At 36.7% G+C, this 20,744-nt stretch overlaps 1 protein-coding gene across 1 annotated transcript in view; it reads left to right on the forward strand.

The window, feature by feature from the left end:
- ap1m1 (adaptor related protein complex 1 subunit mu 1) overlaps positions 1-18,269 on the forward strand; it is a 31,518-nt gene extending 13,249 nt beyond the window's left edge. The window contains exons 10-12 of the mRNA XM_067452840.1: positions 201-326; positions 16,809-16,884; positions 18,108-18,269. Coding sequence (XP_067308941.1) covers positions 201-326; positions 16,809-16,884; positions 18,108-18,130 — 225 coding nt within the window. The 3' untranslated portion in view covers positions 18,131-18,269. The remainder of the gene's footprint in view (positions 1-200; positions 327-16,808; positions 16,885-18,107) is intronic.
- The last annotated feature ends 2,475 nt before the right edge of the window (positions 18,270-20,744 follow it).

The following is a 20,744-nucleotide window of genomic DNA, read 5'->3' on the forward strand; positions in this document are numbered from 1 at the left end:
CTCTCAGTCTAAATATAAAATATCTTAAACTGTGTTCTGAAGATGAACGGAGGTCTTACGGGTGTGGAACGACATTAGGGTGAGGAGTTAATGACATCAATTTCATTTTTGGGTGAACTAACCCTTTAATGATGATTGCTACGTTCGCTAAAGAGTGAAAGTGATATCAGCAGAAACTCATGAGTGTGTCTCTCTGTCAGGGAGGTAAGGAGTACCTGATGAGGGCTCATTTCGGGCTGCCCAGTGTGGAGGCAGAGGACAAGGAGGGAAAACCACCGATTAGTGTGAAGTTTGAGATTCCTTATTTCACCACTTCTGGAATACAGGTAACTAACCATCACATTAGCTATGTTTACCTTTGGGCTGTCAACTAATAAAAAAAAAAAGAATTTCGAAGTTGAAAATTAATATTCAAATAATAAAAAAATAAAAATAAAAAAGCGGAAAAAATACCCATGGTAGTAGAAGCGTGGCTGTCTGCGAGTGAGCGCGCTCATGAGGGTTCAGGGACAGGTCACTGTCAGGCACAATGCAAGTCAATGCTGAAAGTTGACTCGTCTTGCATGGAAGATTGCAGAAAGTGCAGAGCCCAACTCTTGAATTACTTTGGATTTTGTTCGGTAGGACGTAAAATTGTCGAGCCGCGAGAGAGTTTTATGCAAGCTATGTAAGATACAGTTAGCATACCATGCCTCATTTTATTTTAGGTTAAACAGAAGCATTACTAAAGTGTAGGCTACTGTACTGACTGGATATATATTGCATGAATAAAGGATAAATACACTGCTTTCACTGGTTTGATTATTTACCGTTTCATTTCAAGGAAAAGTTCCAGTTCACTCTGAGCGTTCAATGTAAAACTTAAATTAATATGAATAATATTTGTTTAAATCACTAAATGAAGCCTGCTATATTTGGGACAAGAGTCACAACCTTAAATTGCTTGCACAACTTGATCAGCAGCACTCAAAGTTTGTTCATTATAAGTATATTCACAGTTACCGTTATGTGCAGAGGGGGCGAGGGCAAGAAAGGGAGAGAGAGAGGTCTGTGGTCATTAGATGATTTACTTGTTTTTGTGTAAGTAATACTTTGTCAAATATGTTTAAACTTAAATAGACTACCTAGACCAGCCTTTCTCAAAGTGGGTGCCGCGGCACACTGGGGTGCCCCCTGACTGTGTCAGGGGTGCCGCCAAAAAATTACGTAGGCTAAAAAAAAAAAAAAATCTGAAATTTCATATATAAAATATATTTGAATTTATATAAATACATTCTTCTTCTTTGTATCCCTTTCGCACGTATGATCACACATTCACACATGTGATTAGAACGGTCAGTGCATCACGTTCATTCAAATGTAAATTCAAATGTGCTTTCGCGTTGGCTTGCACTGAGCCAGAGACAGGCGTGCTCAGAGCTGTCATATACCACAACTTTTCAGTGTTTTCAGCCACATAATGTTTATTTTGGGTTTCATACATATACGTACTAAAAAAAACAATACATTTAGAGTTTGTAAAATACACAATGATGAAAAATGAAGAGGCAATAATAATAATCCTTTCCATTATAATTAGTTTTATTCATATCAGATACACATTGTGTCACTGAGTTAACACAACAGTTTACTCTATTCTTCTCCCAGTTCACCTGCCACTTACTTTTATGTATTTTGGGAGAAGTGGATGAATTCACGTCTTGTAAATCCAACAGATCCGATTTTCTGAACTGCGCCTGCGGCGGTGATGGCGGCGCCCATCGTGCATAAAGTTACAGCTCAACTAACGCGATCGTTATAAAGGTGTTTAAACAACAAAACACTTCCACTTGAATATATTTGACAATCGGAATATCAGATATTTCATGCCTTATCTAACAAATTTGTGAACATTTTGAATAAAAAAGGAAAAATGACATAAAAGCAGATCATCATTCATTCAGCTCTGTTGTTGCTGCGGTGTGTCACATGACAAGCAATGACGCGTCACCATGGAAACCATAAAGTGACACATTAATAACGGTCCCTTTGAAAAACCCACGCTGGGGGGTCAGCCAGAATGTTTTACATTTGCGTGTGAAAGGGTTAAACATATGAGCGGATTAATAAAATTGTAAATTAATTTTAGATAAATATATATATATATAAAATTAACCATAAAAATCAGTCTCACATCAGTAACTGTCATGACGTCCTCACCGGGGTCGCGTGACTGTGCAGTTGGCTACATTGTTTTATCATTTAACCGCGAAAATACATTTGATTTCACAAAGAGCAAGAAACAAGCAACAGCAGCAGGGATCGTTTTTTAAAAAGAAAAGCCCCACAAGAACCGGACAGTTTTTATTTTGAAATCGAGTATTATGCTCTGTTCATTACTGTCCGGGCTAAATAAACAGGACATTTGCATTTAAATTTGGGTTATGCAGTGTTTTTAAAATATATTTTAAACTGGGGTGCCTTGAAATTTTATGCACTTTTGAAAGGTGCCCTGACTGAAAAAAGTTTGAGAAAGGCTGACCTAGACAGATACAGTAAATATTAATAAGTCAAATTTGAGCATTTAATAGTTGACAATAATTTGAATTTAATGGGATAATGGAAGAAGATTGATAGTTCTAGTTTACATGCACAGTTGCAGATTTAACTTTGGAAAATTGCATAAAACATCGGTGAATAAGTGTGTTCACATTTGTAGTTCAGTTTTTTTGGTCTGAACTAAAAATATACCTTTAATCCTGGTCCGCTTAGTGTTCACATTGACATTTTAACCTAACCTAAACCTAAAGGAACCTAAAGGAACAGGGATATGTTCCCATCCTGATTGGTCTGCTTTTATGGCGTATATTTTGTGACGGAGCTTATCAAACATTCAAAGCAATGCTGTGTTAGGCTAAATGCGCTTGTTGTGTGTGCATAGCTACATATGATGGTATTTTGATCAGCTGAGAACATGGAAGAGCTTTTAAAACGTGTAAAGGAGTCAAAACAGCATCAGGAATCCCTCCGTCACACACACACAAACCAAGATCGTGGGTCTGACGCCTGTACCGAACTGTGATAGGCAACATCACAACTATGAGGAGAAAACACGCGTGAGCTTGAGCTTTCTGTCCTGTTTAGGGTCGCATCTTATCGTCATGTCCTGTTTTTAGTTGGTTTACATGTGTTTAGTCTGTGTTGCGTTCATATTTCAGTCGAACCACGCCTGAGTTGATTTGGAAGTGGAGCGAGATCCATGCTTTCAGAGTCTCGGTTTGTTTGTTTGGTGGCACCTAGAAAAACTAGAAAAATTAACTATAGAGAGGAGCATTTTGATCAATATATGCACCACATTACATATTCATTATCATCTTTAATGTTCCTCAATATTTAATGCATGTTTGAATTAATCTGGCAAGTTTTTGACATCCACAGTTTTAATGTTTATATTAAAAAACATAATTGAGTGTAATTAAAGGGTTTGTATACAAATCATTTATTTTTTACTTCAGTATTATAGTAGGCTAATTTAGTACCGCCTGACTCCCGTAGTTTACAGCATTAGTTCAGAGATTTGTTTTCCTTGAGAAAATTTGCCATATATTGTACCTGATATATATCCACAATAATCGATATTGATTCTGAATCGAAATAAAATCGAATTGCAAGCTTGTGAATCAAAATCAAATTGTGACATCTGTGTTAATACTCAGCCCTAAAATATAAGCACTATATACACTTGTTACTTCCAAATGTAATGGTTACATAGCATATGTTACTTGTAAGGCATTACTCTTTCTTTAACAATTTTTTTTTAATCATGATTAAATCTGTTTCTGGTGAATATGTAAGAGCTGTCTCAGTTTTCAGATAGCAGATTTCTGTCATCATCATAATACGCTGCCTGCTTTTGACATAAGGTGGCGCTGCTGACTGTTTATTTGATGAATTGGTATTTTCCCAGATGCTGAACACCTGTTGCTCTCAGGCTGTGGCAGATGAAATGTGTGTGTGCTGCTTTTTCCTTTGACACTGATAGATGGCGCTATAAATCTGTATTTTGAAGGATTTATGCACTGACAGTGACAATCAGATTTTTAAAAATAATTCAATAATATATGTTTGATTACCAAATCACACACCCCTCATTTAAATCCCATTCATTACTATTCTATGATCAACTTTTGAGAGTACATTCATTTCACAAAATAGCATGCTGTGTTGAGCAATGGTATTCTCTGTGTACTTTTTCCAAATCTGTGGTTGAATGGGTTCAAATATGGCAACCGAAGTTAAAGCGGTAGTTCACCTAAAAATACAAAACTCTGTAATCAATTACTTTCCCTTATGTCAATGTTCATTTTTGAGAACAAATGGAGGATTTCAGTCCATTCATCTAAAACTCTGATGCTTCAGAAACTTCACAAAGAGATCGTAAAAGAAACCCATATGATCCGAGCGGCTTAATCCAAGTTTTCTTATGATGAACAGATTTATTTTAGTCTGTTATTCACTCATTGATCAAGAGCACTCAAATATGGTCAAACATGCTTGGCTTATCAATGGAGGGACACAAGGTTTCATTAAAAAATATCTTCATTGTGTTTTGAAGATGAATGAAAGTCTTGTGGGTTTGCAATGAAATGAACGTGCGTAAATGATGACAGAATGAGTTTTTTGGTGAACAAAAGACACATGACAAAGGTCTGACAAAGAGTTTATTTAATTTTTTGGGAGTGTAAATTAGGGTTAGACCAACTGTTTTATCTTTGTTGATCATTCAGCTGACGCAACATTGACAATATCTTTACAACACACATTCCTGTACACACACGGAAGGCTCTGGAAAACGTGTTGTGAAAACTGGATGTGCATCTGTCCCACACTGCATCGTTTCATTCATGAAACAGTAAATATATCCCCGGTGTTACGAACTTAAACTATTAAAAAACATGTTAAAATTCATGAAAAATAAAGCTGAAATAAAATATAAATATTTAATGAAAAACTTGATCTTAAATTTGATGTTGCCTCTCACTGAAATAAAATACATGTTATGTTACTAAAGTTACATAAACGTTCCAGTTACTAAAAATTAAAGCTAAATAAAAACAAAAATGTATTTAAAAAAGCACTTAAGAGATGTATTAAGACTTAAATAATATTAAAATATAATAATAATATTAAATATTAATACAAATATATTAATATATACATTTCACTAAAATATTACTAGTGTTCTGTAATTATATTGGTCGATAAAAGCTGAATATTTAATTTATTTATATTCTTTAAAATTCATAAAATCCTAAATTATTCACCAAAAATAATAATAATCTCATTTGTCATGTTTTTTTAATGCTGTCAAATGACTAATCGTGATTAATCGCATCCAAAATAAAAGTTTGTTTACATATTATATGTGTGTTTGTCTGTGTATAATTATATATATTTGAATACACAAAGAAATATTTGCATGTGTATATACTGTATAGACTTTTTCTTATATATAAATGTAACGCATTTTTCTTAAATGTGCTTTGGTCAGAGATCACAGATTCTACCTATCCTAAAAAGCCTCAGCATCCATCTATAAATCTCTATAAACGAGAGCATATTAAAACGTGGATACATCAACTCATCAACTTGCAGTGTGCACATGGGATGCTCATTTCGGTTAATATTCCCGACCGACAACCGTTGCTCATTAATCGATTATTAACCGTTAACTGGTAAGATTATAATAGTAAATGGCATTAAATGAAAATACAATTGACGAGTGACTTTTTTCACGGGTTTATTGTACTGTGCAAACAGAAGAACATACGTGCAGTGTTTACTAGGGATGCAACAATACAGTTAGTCCACGGTTCAATACACACTTCGATTTTTAACCACGGTTTTTTGGTTCGTTTTTTTTTTTTGCTATTCTATTCTTAGGCGACTGGAACAGAAAGAGGTTAAGGAGAAAATGTTTTTATTGCAATACTCTTTCTTTATTTTACTTAAAAGACTTGAAAACCCTTACTTAAACTTAAAACTTTACCTAAAAACCCTTGCACACATTCCAAGTGTATTGTATAATATAAAATAGATATATAGAAAGAGTGGCAGCTCAGAGATGTACAGTAGCATTTAAGTATGAAATTGAATGAATAAATGTAGGCTTAAATTAAAACTACATAGTCTTCAATATACAACATTTATTAAAAGCTACTGTATTAAAGGTCTTTTTTTTAATTAGCATCCTTTTAGAGGTGAACTGTCCCTTTAAGGACAAGCGGTTCACTAGGCTGCTGCTGTAAATTGAAGACCTGCTCCTAACTCATATATACGCACGTGATTTTACTTTCACTTTAGACATACCCCACTGTGTTTATGTGTTAACCTGGTGTGTATTTGACAGTATTAGCTCAGTAAGACTGTCCAGTAATCACGTGTGTTTGACACGTTTAATGGGCGTGCTCAAAACAGTCCATGCATTGAACAGTCCGTGCCTTGCCGGTTAAACGTTTGATTCGCAGCAAGGCTTTAAAACAAGTGCCTTTCATTTGCTTTCCCCCAGGCAAGAGTTTGTACTACTGCTGTATTTTAATATTGCGTTGTATATTTTGCATATTTTTCATATGCCCATTCTGTCGAAACATGTCTGTGTTGGCATGTGTGGTTGCAAGTGTCGACGCGCTCTGTGAGTTAACAAATACAGCACATTTTTCTTTAACTATACAGCAAACAACCAAACAAATTCTTACTATCGTTTAACAGTTACATTTTTAATAATATTGTGTTTCCTCAAACTGGCAACTGGCGTGAGCGTCGAGTCTCAGGAGGAGGGGAGCGGGGAAACGAAGATCCCAGTATATTTTGAATTTGGAGAAAATCTCCTATTTCAACCATAGCTGTCAATCCTCCATACCGCACCTTTAAATGTATACATGCATCTGTGTGTGTGTTTATATAAACATAATAATTATACACAGTACACACAAACTTTTATTTTGGATGCGATTAATCGATTTGACAGCATTAGCTTCTCTCAAACATGCATGGCTTACTTTCTTCTGCTGAACACAAAAGATATTTTGAAAATGTCTTTTTTTTCCCATACAGTGAAAGTCAATGGGGTCCAATGTTGTTTTTGTTTCATTGTATGGACAAAAACAGAAGCGGTCTTCCTTTGTGTGCACAGAAGTACAACATGAGGGTGATTGATGACAGATCTGTGGGTGATGGATCCCTTTAAGACAGTTCTTTATCATGAGTCTCATATGGGATTACGGGGTTTAAACTGTTTATTCTAATGCAACAAGATGAAGTGGCGTGCATTTGAAGCACCAAAGCAGTGTGTGTGTGTGTTGTGGCCGTGACAGTGGCCTGATCCAGACGCTGGCGGCCGGTCAAAGCCCGGACAGACAGGACAGAACCGCAGCTGCTGCTGAATCTTGTGTTTTATCAGACGGTGTGTTTATTTGTGATGGTCAGTCGTGTGTTTCTCAAGGCCTCAGCAGTTTATCAAGGTGGGCAGAGAAGAACACAACTGGATAGCAGAAGAGTTGAGCTGTAAGAGTGTGTGGGACGTGTTTGTGGAAACCGAAACTGACTGATCTGAAGGAGTTTCTCAAACCGATGTTGCTAAATTCAAAAGCATTTGTTAACACGATTAACAGATTTTAAATGAGCAGAAATGAAGGATGATTATTTGTTTTGTTCAGTTTGAAATGCATTCAGGTTCTCTTTTACAGAAAGAAGTAAAAAAAATGATGTCTATGATTTTCTGGACTCTAAATGGGGCTCGTATTTCTCCTTCAATTTGCGTCTGTGGGATTTTTTTTACCTGTTTTATGATCCAGCAGGAAGGGCCGCATAATCAATTCGAAATAAAAGTGATATCACATTATGGCTTGCTGTGATTATCAAATCGCAAAGGCTGTGATTTAATGAACTAAATGTATGCGCTTCATGTTTCAGAGTGAAGCGCGGCACTGTGTTCATTTACACGCGAGCAGCTCATGATCCACTTGTGTTTTTGATAAATCTTACCTCTGTTATTATTATTCTATACCAATATTGATTTGTAATATTGCCAATTTTTGCTGCCATACAAACAAGCATTGAATACCAGCATTTTTAAATTAATTTAATTGCATTTTAATTCTATCCTGACGTGATCATACTCAATTCTAGTCAGAATATGAGTCTGAAACTGCTCCATTGGGCTGTGATTATGGGGCGTGTTTCAACTGAACCAGGAAAGACATCAATTGGACAGACCTACAACCAATCAGAGCAATGGAGCGACGCATAACGTTAGCTGTCAAATGTTAACATAACTCAACTGCTGTTGCCAAGTCTGCGGTTTTCTCAATGGTTGTTTTCCATTTCCGCGGGTTGAAGTGAAGCAATCTTAATTATGTGATATATAGACCCAGAAATGCGAATTTTAGCAGCAACCTTGCCAAAATAACACACATTTTACCCTCCAAACGCCATTTTTTTCCTGGAGAACCCACCCGTGAAGCTATTGTTTTGGCCTATTAGTTGTAAAAACTTGGCAACCCTGTCTGCACGCGCTGGAATAAACAATCTTTGCAGGTGTTGTTAAAAAAAAACATTTTAAGGATACTCAGAGTACTTACCAACACTATCATCATTTCAGAGAGAAATAGTGAAGGTGAATGTATACGAACATGTTCTGCGTTTAGGATTAGAACAAATTCAACCGAAGCGCTTTTGATGACGTGGATGATTTTCGTTACTGTTGATCATCTGTCAATCATCGGCTAAAGCCCAGCCTGACAACTCCATTGGTCCGAACAGTTTCACGTCCAGACTGAACTGCCCGAGCTCAAATGTTGTGGGCGGGGCTGAGTTTGGCTGGCATCCAGGCTATTTTAAATAATTTTTATCCGAATATTTTTTTTAAAATTATATTTATATGGAATTTTTTCCCCTCAAAATTGTGCCGCAGGTGAGATTTGTGCGTCTGACCACTAAAGTAGAAGCTCAAAACACAATTTGAGGAATCATTCATGTCTGAAGCACAAACACTGCTGTGTTTTTTTCCCCCTCTCATTGCAGATTCTTCATCTCTTTTATAATGGCGTTGGGCATGTGTGTGTGTGTGTGTATGTTTGTGCAGGTCAGTGGTGTGTGCTGACTGATGGCTGTTGAGTGGCAGGCAGGTGTCGTTCTCAGAGCGTGTGGAGTGATCAACTGCTCTTTAAGCAGACTTTCCTCCTCCCGTTCCCACAGATGAGAGATGAGCGACTGAGACACACTGTAAATGCTACAATAAACAAAACAGACCTGAGCTTACTCTCGTTTGTGCTCTTAGGTCAGGGAAAGGTAAAAACAATCTCCATTACCACCAAAAATAGTTTTGCATGGTCAAAAATAAATAAAGCAAATGCTCTTATAATAGCAAATAAACTATTCAGAAATGTAGTTTGAAAGCTAAAACCCAGATTGCTCTTGCTTAATATCTGTGAGGATTTGTTCACTTAAAATGTTTTCTAATAGCTGTTGTCGCACATATTTTTGGCATTGTTAGTTATTCAGCAGTTTTTGTCTATAACCCACAAACCAGATGAACAATCGACAATAAAATCCACAAACCGCACACTTAAATAACAGGCATCAGATGAATCAGGCAAATGACAGAGAATCAAAAGTCTGATGGTGAAACAGCAGTTTTGACTGAACTCTGTGCGACCTCCAGTGTGAGATCCACGAAGAGCAACTCCAATAAAATTACCTCTAATTTTAAGCGTTTGAAAGGCCAGGAATGGTAGATTTCCTCTGTATAATGCTAAGTTGTGTTCGTCAGCCCACGCGGATATCAACGACATGAATCCGTCTGAAACTCAATTTCCCCCAAGAGTGAGGATGTTTGGGCAAAAATGATGAGGGGAAAGTCAGATCTAATTAAGCGCTGAACTTGTGTGAGATTTCCTCTCGATTTCATTTAGCGCTGCCGCTTTTCATCTGCTTCCCATCTGTCCCGGGGGGGGTTTGATCTCCCCCGAACGTCTTCCTCCTCTAAAAAACCAAACGATTACAGCTTTGGGAACGTAAAATGCATGTTAGTCCTTCCATAAATCAAGACCATCACAAATCAGCCACATCTGATGCCCAGTGGGCTTCAATTTGAGGTCTTTTGATAACCTTTGATAACAATTATAGTGTAATATATAATACATTTCTGTTTTTGTTTTTTTTAAAGAGAGTTTTTTATAAACTTTGTCCACTGGAAAATCTGAATCTTGATGCCAAACTGTTTGATCAGTGTTGATTTTTGAAGTTTTGTATTTTTTTTCTTTTTTGTTTTGTGCTTTACATTATCAAAACTTGGTCCTTTCCCTCAAAATGTGCATTTTAATATCACTAAAATGGCATGTAAGTTACAAAAGCTTTTTATTTCAGATAAATGCTGTTCTTTTGTACTTTCTATTCATCAAAGAAAAATCCAGAAAAAAAACCCCTCAACATTAATAATAATCATAAATGTTCGTTGAGCATCATATCCTCACATGAGAATGATAAGTGAAGGATCATATGACACTGAAGACTGGAGTAATGATAATAAATTCAGCTTTGAGCACAGAAATACATTTTAATTACATGTACTCTTAGTGAGCAGAAGAGACTTATTAAAAAAAAACATTTTATTATTTTATATTAATAATATTGTATAAAATTATTGTATGATTTTTTTCTTAAACACAATTTTTTATTTTACAGTGGGACATTAGTGTATTAATAATTTTAATATTTCTTAATTCTTATATTTGTATTTAGTAGTAATAAAAAAATTATCATGAGGGCATTGCTGTGTATTATAGTTTTTTTTTTGTATTTTTCTTTTTGTCTATTTTGTAATTTCATTCTAAATGTGCATTTTTAATATCACTAAAATGGCATGTAAGTTAGGTTAAAAAATTTAACATTTTAGTTGACTATAATATGCAAAATTACAAAAACATTACATTATAGTGTATTATGAAGTTGAGTATCTACTATTTGACTGTCATGTAAGTGAAATATCTATCTGTGTAATATTACATTTATATTGTTGATACATCACATACATGTATGAGATGGATATAGCCTCTTTATCTCTATACATTTATTTAGTGTTCGTTTTTTATCTCCCTCATGCGTCTTCCTCCTCAAAAGACCAAACGATTACAGCTTCAGAGTGGAAAAACGCATGCTATTTCTTCCATAAATCAAAATCATCCCAAATCGGCCACATCTGATCCCCAGTGGGCGTCAGTTAGAGGTGCATCACGAAAAGTCAAGTCAACTTGGGCTCCTCGGTGAACTTGTTGACTGCTGGGTTCCCGTGAGAGAGGCGGTCCGGGTGCTGACCTGGTCGGAAAACCTCAGGAAGGCTTTGATAACTTCTCCCGTCTCTCTTCACGGCCTCCGTACACCAGCCTGTCTCCTGTGTGTGTGTGTGTGTTCATGCAGTCCCACGCTCGCGGATCCCGGCTGCGGGTTTGGTTGCGCGACAAGCCTTGGGCCGTTTGTCTAAGGCTGGCCGACCGCATCTAGAGCTCTGCAGTCTGTCTCGATGCACTGGACAGTCTGAGCGTGGCCTTTGGACTATTACCACTAGTCTGTCCTAGTCACAAATAGACACGTGCATGCGCCGAACGCGTGCTATTTTTAGCATGCATAGCTTTTATATGAAAACGGGAATAGGTTTCCCAGCACGGCTATATTTATGTTCTGATGAAGATCGTGTGAAAGCGCAAACACTGGCTTTCTGATCCTCTAAGTGCTGGGCTTCTGCAATTAAAGTTGCTCTTTGTTTGATAAGTGTCCTCACACTGTTATTAGGTGTGACGTGCAGCATCTCACTGCCAGTTCTGCAGTAAATGAGCGTTTCTCTATTACCGTCAGCTCATCGGCTCTGAGGGCACAGGCTTTGTAGACCTGTAATTTTCTCATATTTCTAAAACGCAAACAATCTTTAACTCTCTATGTTGTGGCTCTGAGCTCTTTAGGACCGGCTCATGTCAGAGCTATGGCCTAATGTGACATGTTCAATTCTGGCTCGCAACATTTTCTCAGCTCACTGCAAACATATCTTCTCGTATTTCTACTGGCGGTATCCAGAAAAGTGCTATACAGGCCTAAAATAAAGTGATGATCCTTCAGAAATCATTCTAATATGCTGATTTATTATCTATTTTTTTATTATCTGTGATACTTTTTCAGGATTCTTTGATGAATAAAAGCTAAAAAGGACCACATTTATTTAAAAAGGAAATCTTTTGTAACTATAACGGTTTCCAACATTGATAATAAATCATTGATTTCTGAAGTATCGTGACACTGAGGAACCATCCTAAAAATTCAGCTTTGCATCACATTAATAAATGATAATTTAAAGTATAATAAATTGAAAACCAAATATTAATTTTTTTTAATGATATTTAACAATATAAAAAAAAAATCTATATTTTTGCTCAAATAAATGTAGCCTTGATGTGCTGAAGAGACGTATTTTAAAAACATACAAGTTTTTAATGTTTCCAACCAGGACTTTGGGGTGCAAATTACCATAAAATGAAATAAATATAATACATTTCAGAATACATTAAAAGATTGCCACTTTTTCCAATTTAAAACTCTTGAGGCAAAGCCAGTGTTCATTTTGACTGTGTTTAGAAGCACGCAAACGCAACTCGGCCGTCGTCATTATGGGCCCGCCCGCCGACTCTATACACAATGCGATTGGCCCGTCCAGAGTGAGGGGAATACAGCTCAGAAGGGTATTGAGAGTTCCTAGATGACACTCACGGGCAAATTAAATTTGCTGCCGCTAGGGTGCGTCTAGATTTCTAGGCTACATGTGTTTTCTTTCTCAACTGTTGTAGGTGTGTTTGTTTCTTCAATAGAACACAAATGAAGATGTTTAACTCCAACCGTTGCTGTGTCAGTCATATAATGATGTGAATGGTAGCAATATCTGCGAGTAAAAAAAAAAAACATGCACAGACAAATCCATATTAAACCCTGCTGCTCATGATGACACATTGATGTCTTAAGACATGAAATGAACGGTTTGTGCAAGAAACAGACAGTATTTATATAATTTTTTAACCTCTAAAACACCACTACAGCCTGCAGCACGCGATTATTTCCGATGAGTGAGGTCAATGTACACGATATGACTTAGAGATATGCGCAAGAGATCACTTCCGGTGCTTATGTAAACCACGGCGGATATGTATCTGACTATATGGCAGATCCGATACGTGCGATCCCACGTGGAAATTCAAGCCCTGTAAAAGCAACAATATTCATCCGAAGCAAATGAAGTGAGTGAGTGCAGGCGGGTTTGTGTGTCACTCACTGTCAGAGAGGCCATGAGTGTGTCTATTCTGCACAAATTGAGTATTGGAAGTTTCTGTTATTTCAGTATTGAAAAAAAAAAATCTACATTTTTGACGTTACATTGCTCTTGTATATATAAAATGTATATATTATATAAAATTCTACCTGCCAAAGTGGCTATTAGGAGTGACAGCGTTACACGCCACTGCTGACCTATCGAGCCCTGTGGTAATGCCTTATAGTGCGTTTCCCTCGTCATGTTGTTGTAAAGTGTTTTAATTTAAAAGGATTGTAATGATGCCTCATTATCATTCTAAACTCCCTGAACCGCTGTCCTTCAGCATCCCTCATGTATGTTCTGTTTTCTTGTTTACATGGTGTACGAATGATGCATGCAAAGAGCTGAGTCAGCGACAGGTCGAGGTTTTGGCGTGTGTTTGTGTGTGTGTCTGTGGCCATTTAAGTTCATGCAAGTCTGACTACCCGTCTGTGAGCTCACTCCACGGGCCAGATAGTTCATGCTAATGAGAGACTGGTGACCACGCAAATCTCAGCACTACCCACATGTCCAGCGTCCTCAGTGACAGCTACAAATATACAGTTGTGTTGGTGAAGGGCTGACCGAGCCAAAGACACCAAAGCATGACAAACGCAGCCCGACGAGACTGAATCGCTACATTTACACAAAACAAGCGTCGCACAGTAGCTCAGATGGCGCTGCATTTAGACCTTTACAGTCTGGCCGTCTCGCTGTGCCCGTCTGCTGTTCACTCCGGCCAGGCTGGGCGCTGATGGTGGCCTGGTAAGTTTGTGTGAGCTGCACCCAAGAGTGGCACATCACGGCCCACGGACGCCAGGACACGGCGTTCCCAAAATACCTTCTGAAACGTGCCCGCGCAGGCGGACAGCAGGGTTGTCCTCATGCTTTAACTGGACCACATTCTTTTTAAAATCTGCATTGATACCTAGAATACGTCTCTCATTCTACATAAGTCTATTTTGCATCCACAGGGCTATTTCTGAACATTTAGACGGGGAGGTTTTCGGAGAGAATAGAGTCCATGATTAGAACAAACACTCCGCAGATTAAAAACCCTGCAAAATCAACAAACAGAGCTGCTGGAGGACGCGCTTGGACAGGACTACTGTAATTTCATTTCTCTTAAATGTCCACCCTGATCTCGGGAGACGTTTGTTTAAAGGTGACTAGTGACATGAAATGGAATTGCAAAAATAAAGATAGCTTCCAAAAAAATTCCCAAACACTCCTACCGCCCCTTCCACCCTCATTTTTCATTGTCCTGTCAAACAGATAGTAACTCATCAACTCAATCAACATAACATTATAGAGTTTTATATATATACACAGTCAAACCAAAATGTATTCAGACACCTTCAACACTTTCTCACATTATCAGTTTATTCGCTGTAGTTTAAAAAATGATCATCTTGATTATGTCAGATAACTTTGATAGAAAGGGATGTAATGATTAAAATCCACCAATCAGCTGTTTTTTTTTAAAAAAAATTTAGATAATACCAATTTAGGTCAACCAATGACCAGGCAATGCTTCATTGTGTTCAGTCTGTGGTGTAAAATGTCTCATTTTGCTCAGGTCAAAGTGTCTCAATAAATTTGGTCCCATTTTTGTTATATTTTACTGGTAGTCACTGTTTGAAGAATGTTTGGGTATAATATGTCACAGTTTACTTTATTTTTGCTATCCTCACTTACAGAAATGAACTATAGTGTCCTGCTTGGGCACCCTGACTGGTCAGCGGCTATGCCGCCCCATACGCAACAAACTGAGCTGCTCTGTGTATTCTGACAGCTTTCTATCAGAACCAGCATTAACTTCTGGAGCAGTTTGAGCTCCAGTAGCTCGTCTGTTTGATTGGACCACACGGGCCAGCCTTCGCTCCCCACGTGCATCAATGAGCCTTGGCCGCCCATGACCCTGTGGCCGGTTCTCCACTGTTCCTTCCTTGGAGCACTTTTGATAGAGACTGACCACTGCAGACCGGGAACAGCCCACAAGAGCTGCCGTTTTGGAGATGCTCTGACCCAGTCGTCTAGCCGTCACCATCTGGCCCTTGTCAAACTCGCTCAAATCCTTACTCTTGCCCATTTCTCCTGCTTCTGACACATAAACTTTGAGGAAAATATATCCCACAGGAGCCACGATGAAGAGATAATCCACGTTATTCACGTCACCTGTCATAGTTATGCCTGATCGGTGTATATGCAGTGTGTATGTTGTTTAATGTTATAGCAAAATACACAGTAAGGTCAAGAGGTATGTGAGGCTGTAAGAAACCACCTAGAATACGATAACAAGCATAACACTTTAAAATACTTGTCTCAGCACAATACACTTGCTAAACCGTGTTTTAACATGGGAAAATATGACTCTCTTCACTTGTAATTCTGAGTATCGGGGTATCTGTCATCTCTTACAAAACGTGATTGTGCTCTTTCAGCATGTTTGGAACGGTTGTGCAAAAGCTTCTGTTGTTGAGCGGTGATGCAAGGCCCCGTCGTAAGGATGCAACGAGTGACTCAATAGTGCCCAGCACTGAAAGGTGCCGTTTCCCCAATCTCACTTCTTCATGCGCTTCCGCCCGTGGTGTTACACACTGCCACTTTCCCAGGCTGTGCTGCCCGTGCGATGCCCGCGCTGGCCTGACCCGAAGCTAATACCAAATTATGTTTAGATGCCACAAAGCCGAGATATTCCCTACTTTTCTTTTTGCAACATATTGCATGCAATCAACAAACAATTAACCTTGCAATTGATGTGTGTCTTAGACAAAGGCAATTATAAAAACCCAATGCAATGAGCTAGAAAAAAGTGTGCAGGACTTTTGCATACTAAAATACTGTATGTTTGTTTGTTCGTGCTCTTAAGCCATCTGTTGCCAACTTTGCACTGTAAAGATGGAATGGAAAGCAATGTTAACGTTGCATAACATTTACAAAGAATTTATGCATATCATTAAGGTATGTAAAGTGTTTTATTGAATCTGTTATGTCTTACCATGTCATTGTATGGTTTGACTGTATTACTTTGTCGAGTAGAAATAGAATGACAAAGTTAATCGTTCGGAGTTCAACAGATATCAATTCAAGACATTTTTAAAGAGCGCATTGTTAAAAAAGCCTATGTGATAATTAATCCTCTTCCCATCCATTACATAGAGAGTTTGTAGTACTCCCATCAGGTCGTAGATATAGAGCATTAGGGGGAGAACGAAGAGGTTTAAACACTCTTTCATCCCGACTGCTATTTCTATGTTAAATCAATTGTAATCATGGATGATATGCTGTCAATTTGTATATGAATTTGTGTGATTGTGTAAATTATGTGCAAACTAAATTTCCTAAACGGATGAAATAAACTGAACTGAAGAACCAATGGCTTAAACTAATATTGTTTGTAGTGCAGTGAATTCACACACAGCGGTCTGTGTTTCGACAGGTGCGTTACCTGAAGATCATTGAGAAGAGCGGCTATCAGGCGCTCCCGTGGGTCCGATACATCACCCAGAACGGAGGTAAGAGACTCGCTTCCCTCTTTCTCTATTTTTGTCTTTGTTTTTCTCAGAATTGCAGGTATTTGGCAACAATTAGGCAATCCGGTACAGAATGATGGGAGATTAGTGTTGAATGCGGAGGTGAAATTATTCTGCGGAAAGAGGATGTTCAGGACAGACGCGTGTCGAGATGGTGAAACACAGATAAAATTAGAAACGCTCGTACAGTCTGTAGTACACAGTGTTGGACTTTCTTTGAATTATTTTTATTAATATGTAAGTGATTAATGATATGATTTGAAATGGAAAAAACATCATTTTAAATTGGAATAATTTTTCACAATATTACAGTTTTTTTTTCTTCTGTATTTTGATTTTTATTCAAATAAATGCAGCCTTGATGAGCAGAAGACTTATTTTAAAAACATTAAAATAGTAACTTTTGACCAGGTGTGTGTGTGTTTAATATAATACAATATAATTATTATAATATAGTTAATATATACATGTTTCATATCATACATAAATGATAATGATATAGTCAAATATATGTTTTACTAATAAAATAAATTATGAATATGGAGCTGTACATATAAATCCAATTGAAGGAACCATCATTGTAACCCAACAGTCATTGTAGTAAAAATGTAATTTACAAGTAAAAATACAAATTTTATTCAAAATAAAAAGTTAAAATAATAGTTCAGATATAGTTAATGTTTAATGAACACAAGAATGGGTTTAATAATTTTCATTTATGCACTGAAATGTTTACTTGCATTTATTTTTGACATTTACGAAGCTACATGATGACACAAATGATTGAATCGCTTCATTAAAACGGACAGTTTGAGCTGTGAACTCTAATGCCACGTGTCCTGCTGGAGTTTAAATCACACACTGTGTGTTGATGCCTTCAGGGTTGTGAAACTTTTTAATGTGTTCATATTGCAAAATTGTTGCTTAACTTTCTATAATCATGTAAACTAGATTTAGCTGTCTTCCTCTCCGTGTACTCGATCACGACTGTTAACCAATCAGCATCCAGCAAGTGTTTTAATCATCATTTGTTCATTTTGTGAACTTCTGCCTCAATCTTACGGATTGATTTAGTTTTGATTGTGTTTTGATGGGTGGAGAGAGAAAGTTCAGCTGTCACAATTTAACCATGTTTACATTTTTTCCTGTTTCCTGTCGTTCTGGGCATTTAATTAAGCTTGGCTCATTTCCTCCTTTCTTTGCAGACTATCAGCTGCGGACTCAGTAAACCTGAAGAATTGGTCCAGAGCATCATGGGTCAAAAGATCTCTCTCTCTCTCTCTCTCTCTCTCTCTCTCTCTCTCTCTCTCTCTCTCTCTCTCTCTCTCTCTCTCTCTCTCTCTCTCTCTCTCTCTCTCTCTCTCTCTCTCTCTCTCTCTCTCTCTCCACTCATCTGCAGTAGTGCTTTGTCTGATTTAAAAGAAATACAGGTCATGTTTGGCTAGATCTATAGATTGGAATTGAATCTTTCATAGAGTGTTACTTAGATTTCGTCCAAATTTTACAAAGACCCTGAACATTAGAAAAGGCATTTGAATGAATCTTACGAAACGCTCCATAATGTTTGAATCGTATGAATCTTTAATTGATTTTAGTCATTTTGTCATAATTATCATTATAATCAATCACATTCCCTCAAATTCTCTTTGATTCTTTTGATTTTGTGTTGAAATATGAGCCTGATGTCCTTGAGAGGATTTAGTGAGATTCACCAAAAATGCATAATGCCTGTATTGAAGTAATTTCAGGGTTTTTCCTCATGCTTTATGAATTCACAAGCTGCAGATGTGTGTGTTCAGTCCTGGACCGTTCACGGGAATCATGTTCCTTTATGTCTCATGAAAATGCAGCGCAGTCCTTATTAACCAATGGTTTCACATCACATCTCTCAGAGGAACACGTTACATTTCAGAAGACGGTGTTTCCGTACTGTAAACGCGTCATGTTTACGGTTATTTATCAGTTGATTCGACTGCTCTTCATTTTCAAAAAATCTTCATTTGATACCAATAATTACATTGCTACTAGAGCAAATATAAATTCCTGATATCAAGAACTCAATTCTCAAGAACAGACATTTGCAGTAGTAACCAGATAACTATTGATATAAAACTATATATATTAGTAATATTAATTAATAATTATTAAATTGGAATTTCAACTAGTAGAAAATCAATTCTTGATATTGAATGGCAGTTACTAGTTAAAAAGCTTAGTTTACCCAAAAATGAGAGTGTGATGTTTATCTGCTTACCCCCTGGGCATCCAACATGTAGGTGTGTTTGTTTCTTCAGTCGAACACAAATGAAGATTTTCTCAACTCAACCGTTGCTGTGTGCCAGTCATATAACAGTGTGAATGGGTAACAAGTCTATGAGAGGAAACATACAAACAAACAAACATGCTTAGACAACATGCACAAAAACCCTGCTGCTCCTGACGACACATTAATTTGTTTAGACACGAACCGATCAGTTTCTGTGAGAAACACAACAGTATTTATTTTTTACCTCATATCCCGACGAGTCTCAAGTTTTCCATCGGCAGTAACTTCCGTTAGGTGAGGTCAAAACCGACGTGGTTATAGATATATACCATGTAGATTCCTCATTCAATCAATCTGCGCAGGGACTAATGAGTATATATATATATATATATATATATATATATATATATATATATATATATATATATATATATATATATATACTATATATATATATATAATCGCATCAGTTTTGACCTCACCTAACGGAAGTTACTCACAGAAACTGATCGGTTTTGTGTCTTAACAAATCAATGTGTCGTCAGGAGCAGCAGGGTTTTTGTGCATGTTGTCTAAGCATGTTTTTTTTTTTTGTATGTTTTCCTCTCATAGACTTGTTACCCATTCACCCCATTATATGACTGGCACAGCAATGGTTGAGTTAAAATCTTCATTTGTGTTCTACTGAAGAAATAGACACACCTACATTGGTTGCCCTGGGATAAACAGCAGATAAACATCACATTTTTATTTTTGGGTGAACTATCCCTTTAATGACTAGTTAAAATGCTAATTCTTGATACTATAGTAAAAATGGCAAATTTTGATTTCAATACTGACATAACTCGCCAAAATACAAATTCTTGATATCAAGAACTAAATTTTAACTAATATTTCTTGATATCTATAATTGTATTTTAATTAAATCTCACCATAGTCTGCCATTCAAATTCAGTTGATATGAAGAATTTATTTTTTACTATTTGAAATTCACACATAAATACAATTCTAACTAATAAAAGTCTGTTTTTTTGTTATGTGTTTATTAGTGTCTGTTCTTGATATCAACAATTGAATTGCTATTTTCTTATATATATTTTTACTAGTAAGCACGTAATTATTGATATTAAAAATGATTTTTACTAGTGAGAATTGTATTTATTATGTGTGAAATTGTAATTTCAACTAGTAAGAAATTAATTCTTAAAATCAACTATTGAATTTGAACTAAAATACTGTTACAAATATCAAGAATTATAGTTTTTTACAAGTTGAAAGGTCCAATTTGACATATCATAAGTACAATTCTCACTGGTAAAAATCATATCAACAATTGAATTTGAATGGCAGCATATGGTAAATTTTATTCTTGATATCAAGAATTCATATTATCTGCAAGTCATTGTTGATATTAAGAATTAACACTTTTACTAGTGGAAATGTAATTCCTGATATAAAAAATGTGCATTTTAACTAGTGAAACTGAATTGTTGAAATCAAGAATTCATATCCTGGGAATCAATAAAGGTCAAATGGCTTGCCATACACAGAGATAGTATGTTGCACATTACAGAAG

Source organism: Pseudorasbora parva, chromosome 9, assembly GCF_024679245.1.
Source record: "Pseudorasbora parva isolate DD20220531a chromosome 9, ASM2467924v1, whole genome shotgun sequence".
Classification (NCBI taxonomy): domain Eukaryota; kingdom Metazoa; phylum Chordata; class Actinopteri; order Cypriniformes; family Gobionidae; genus Pseudorasbora; species Pseudorasbora parva.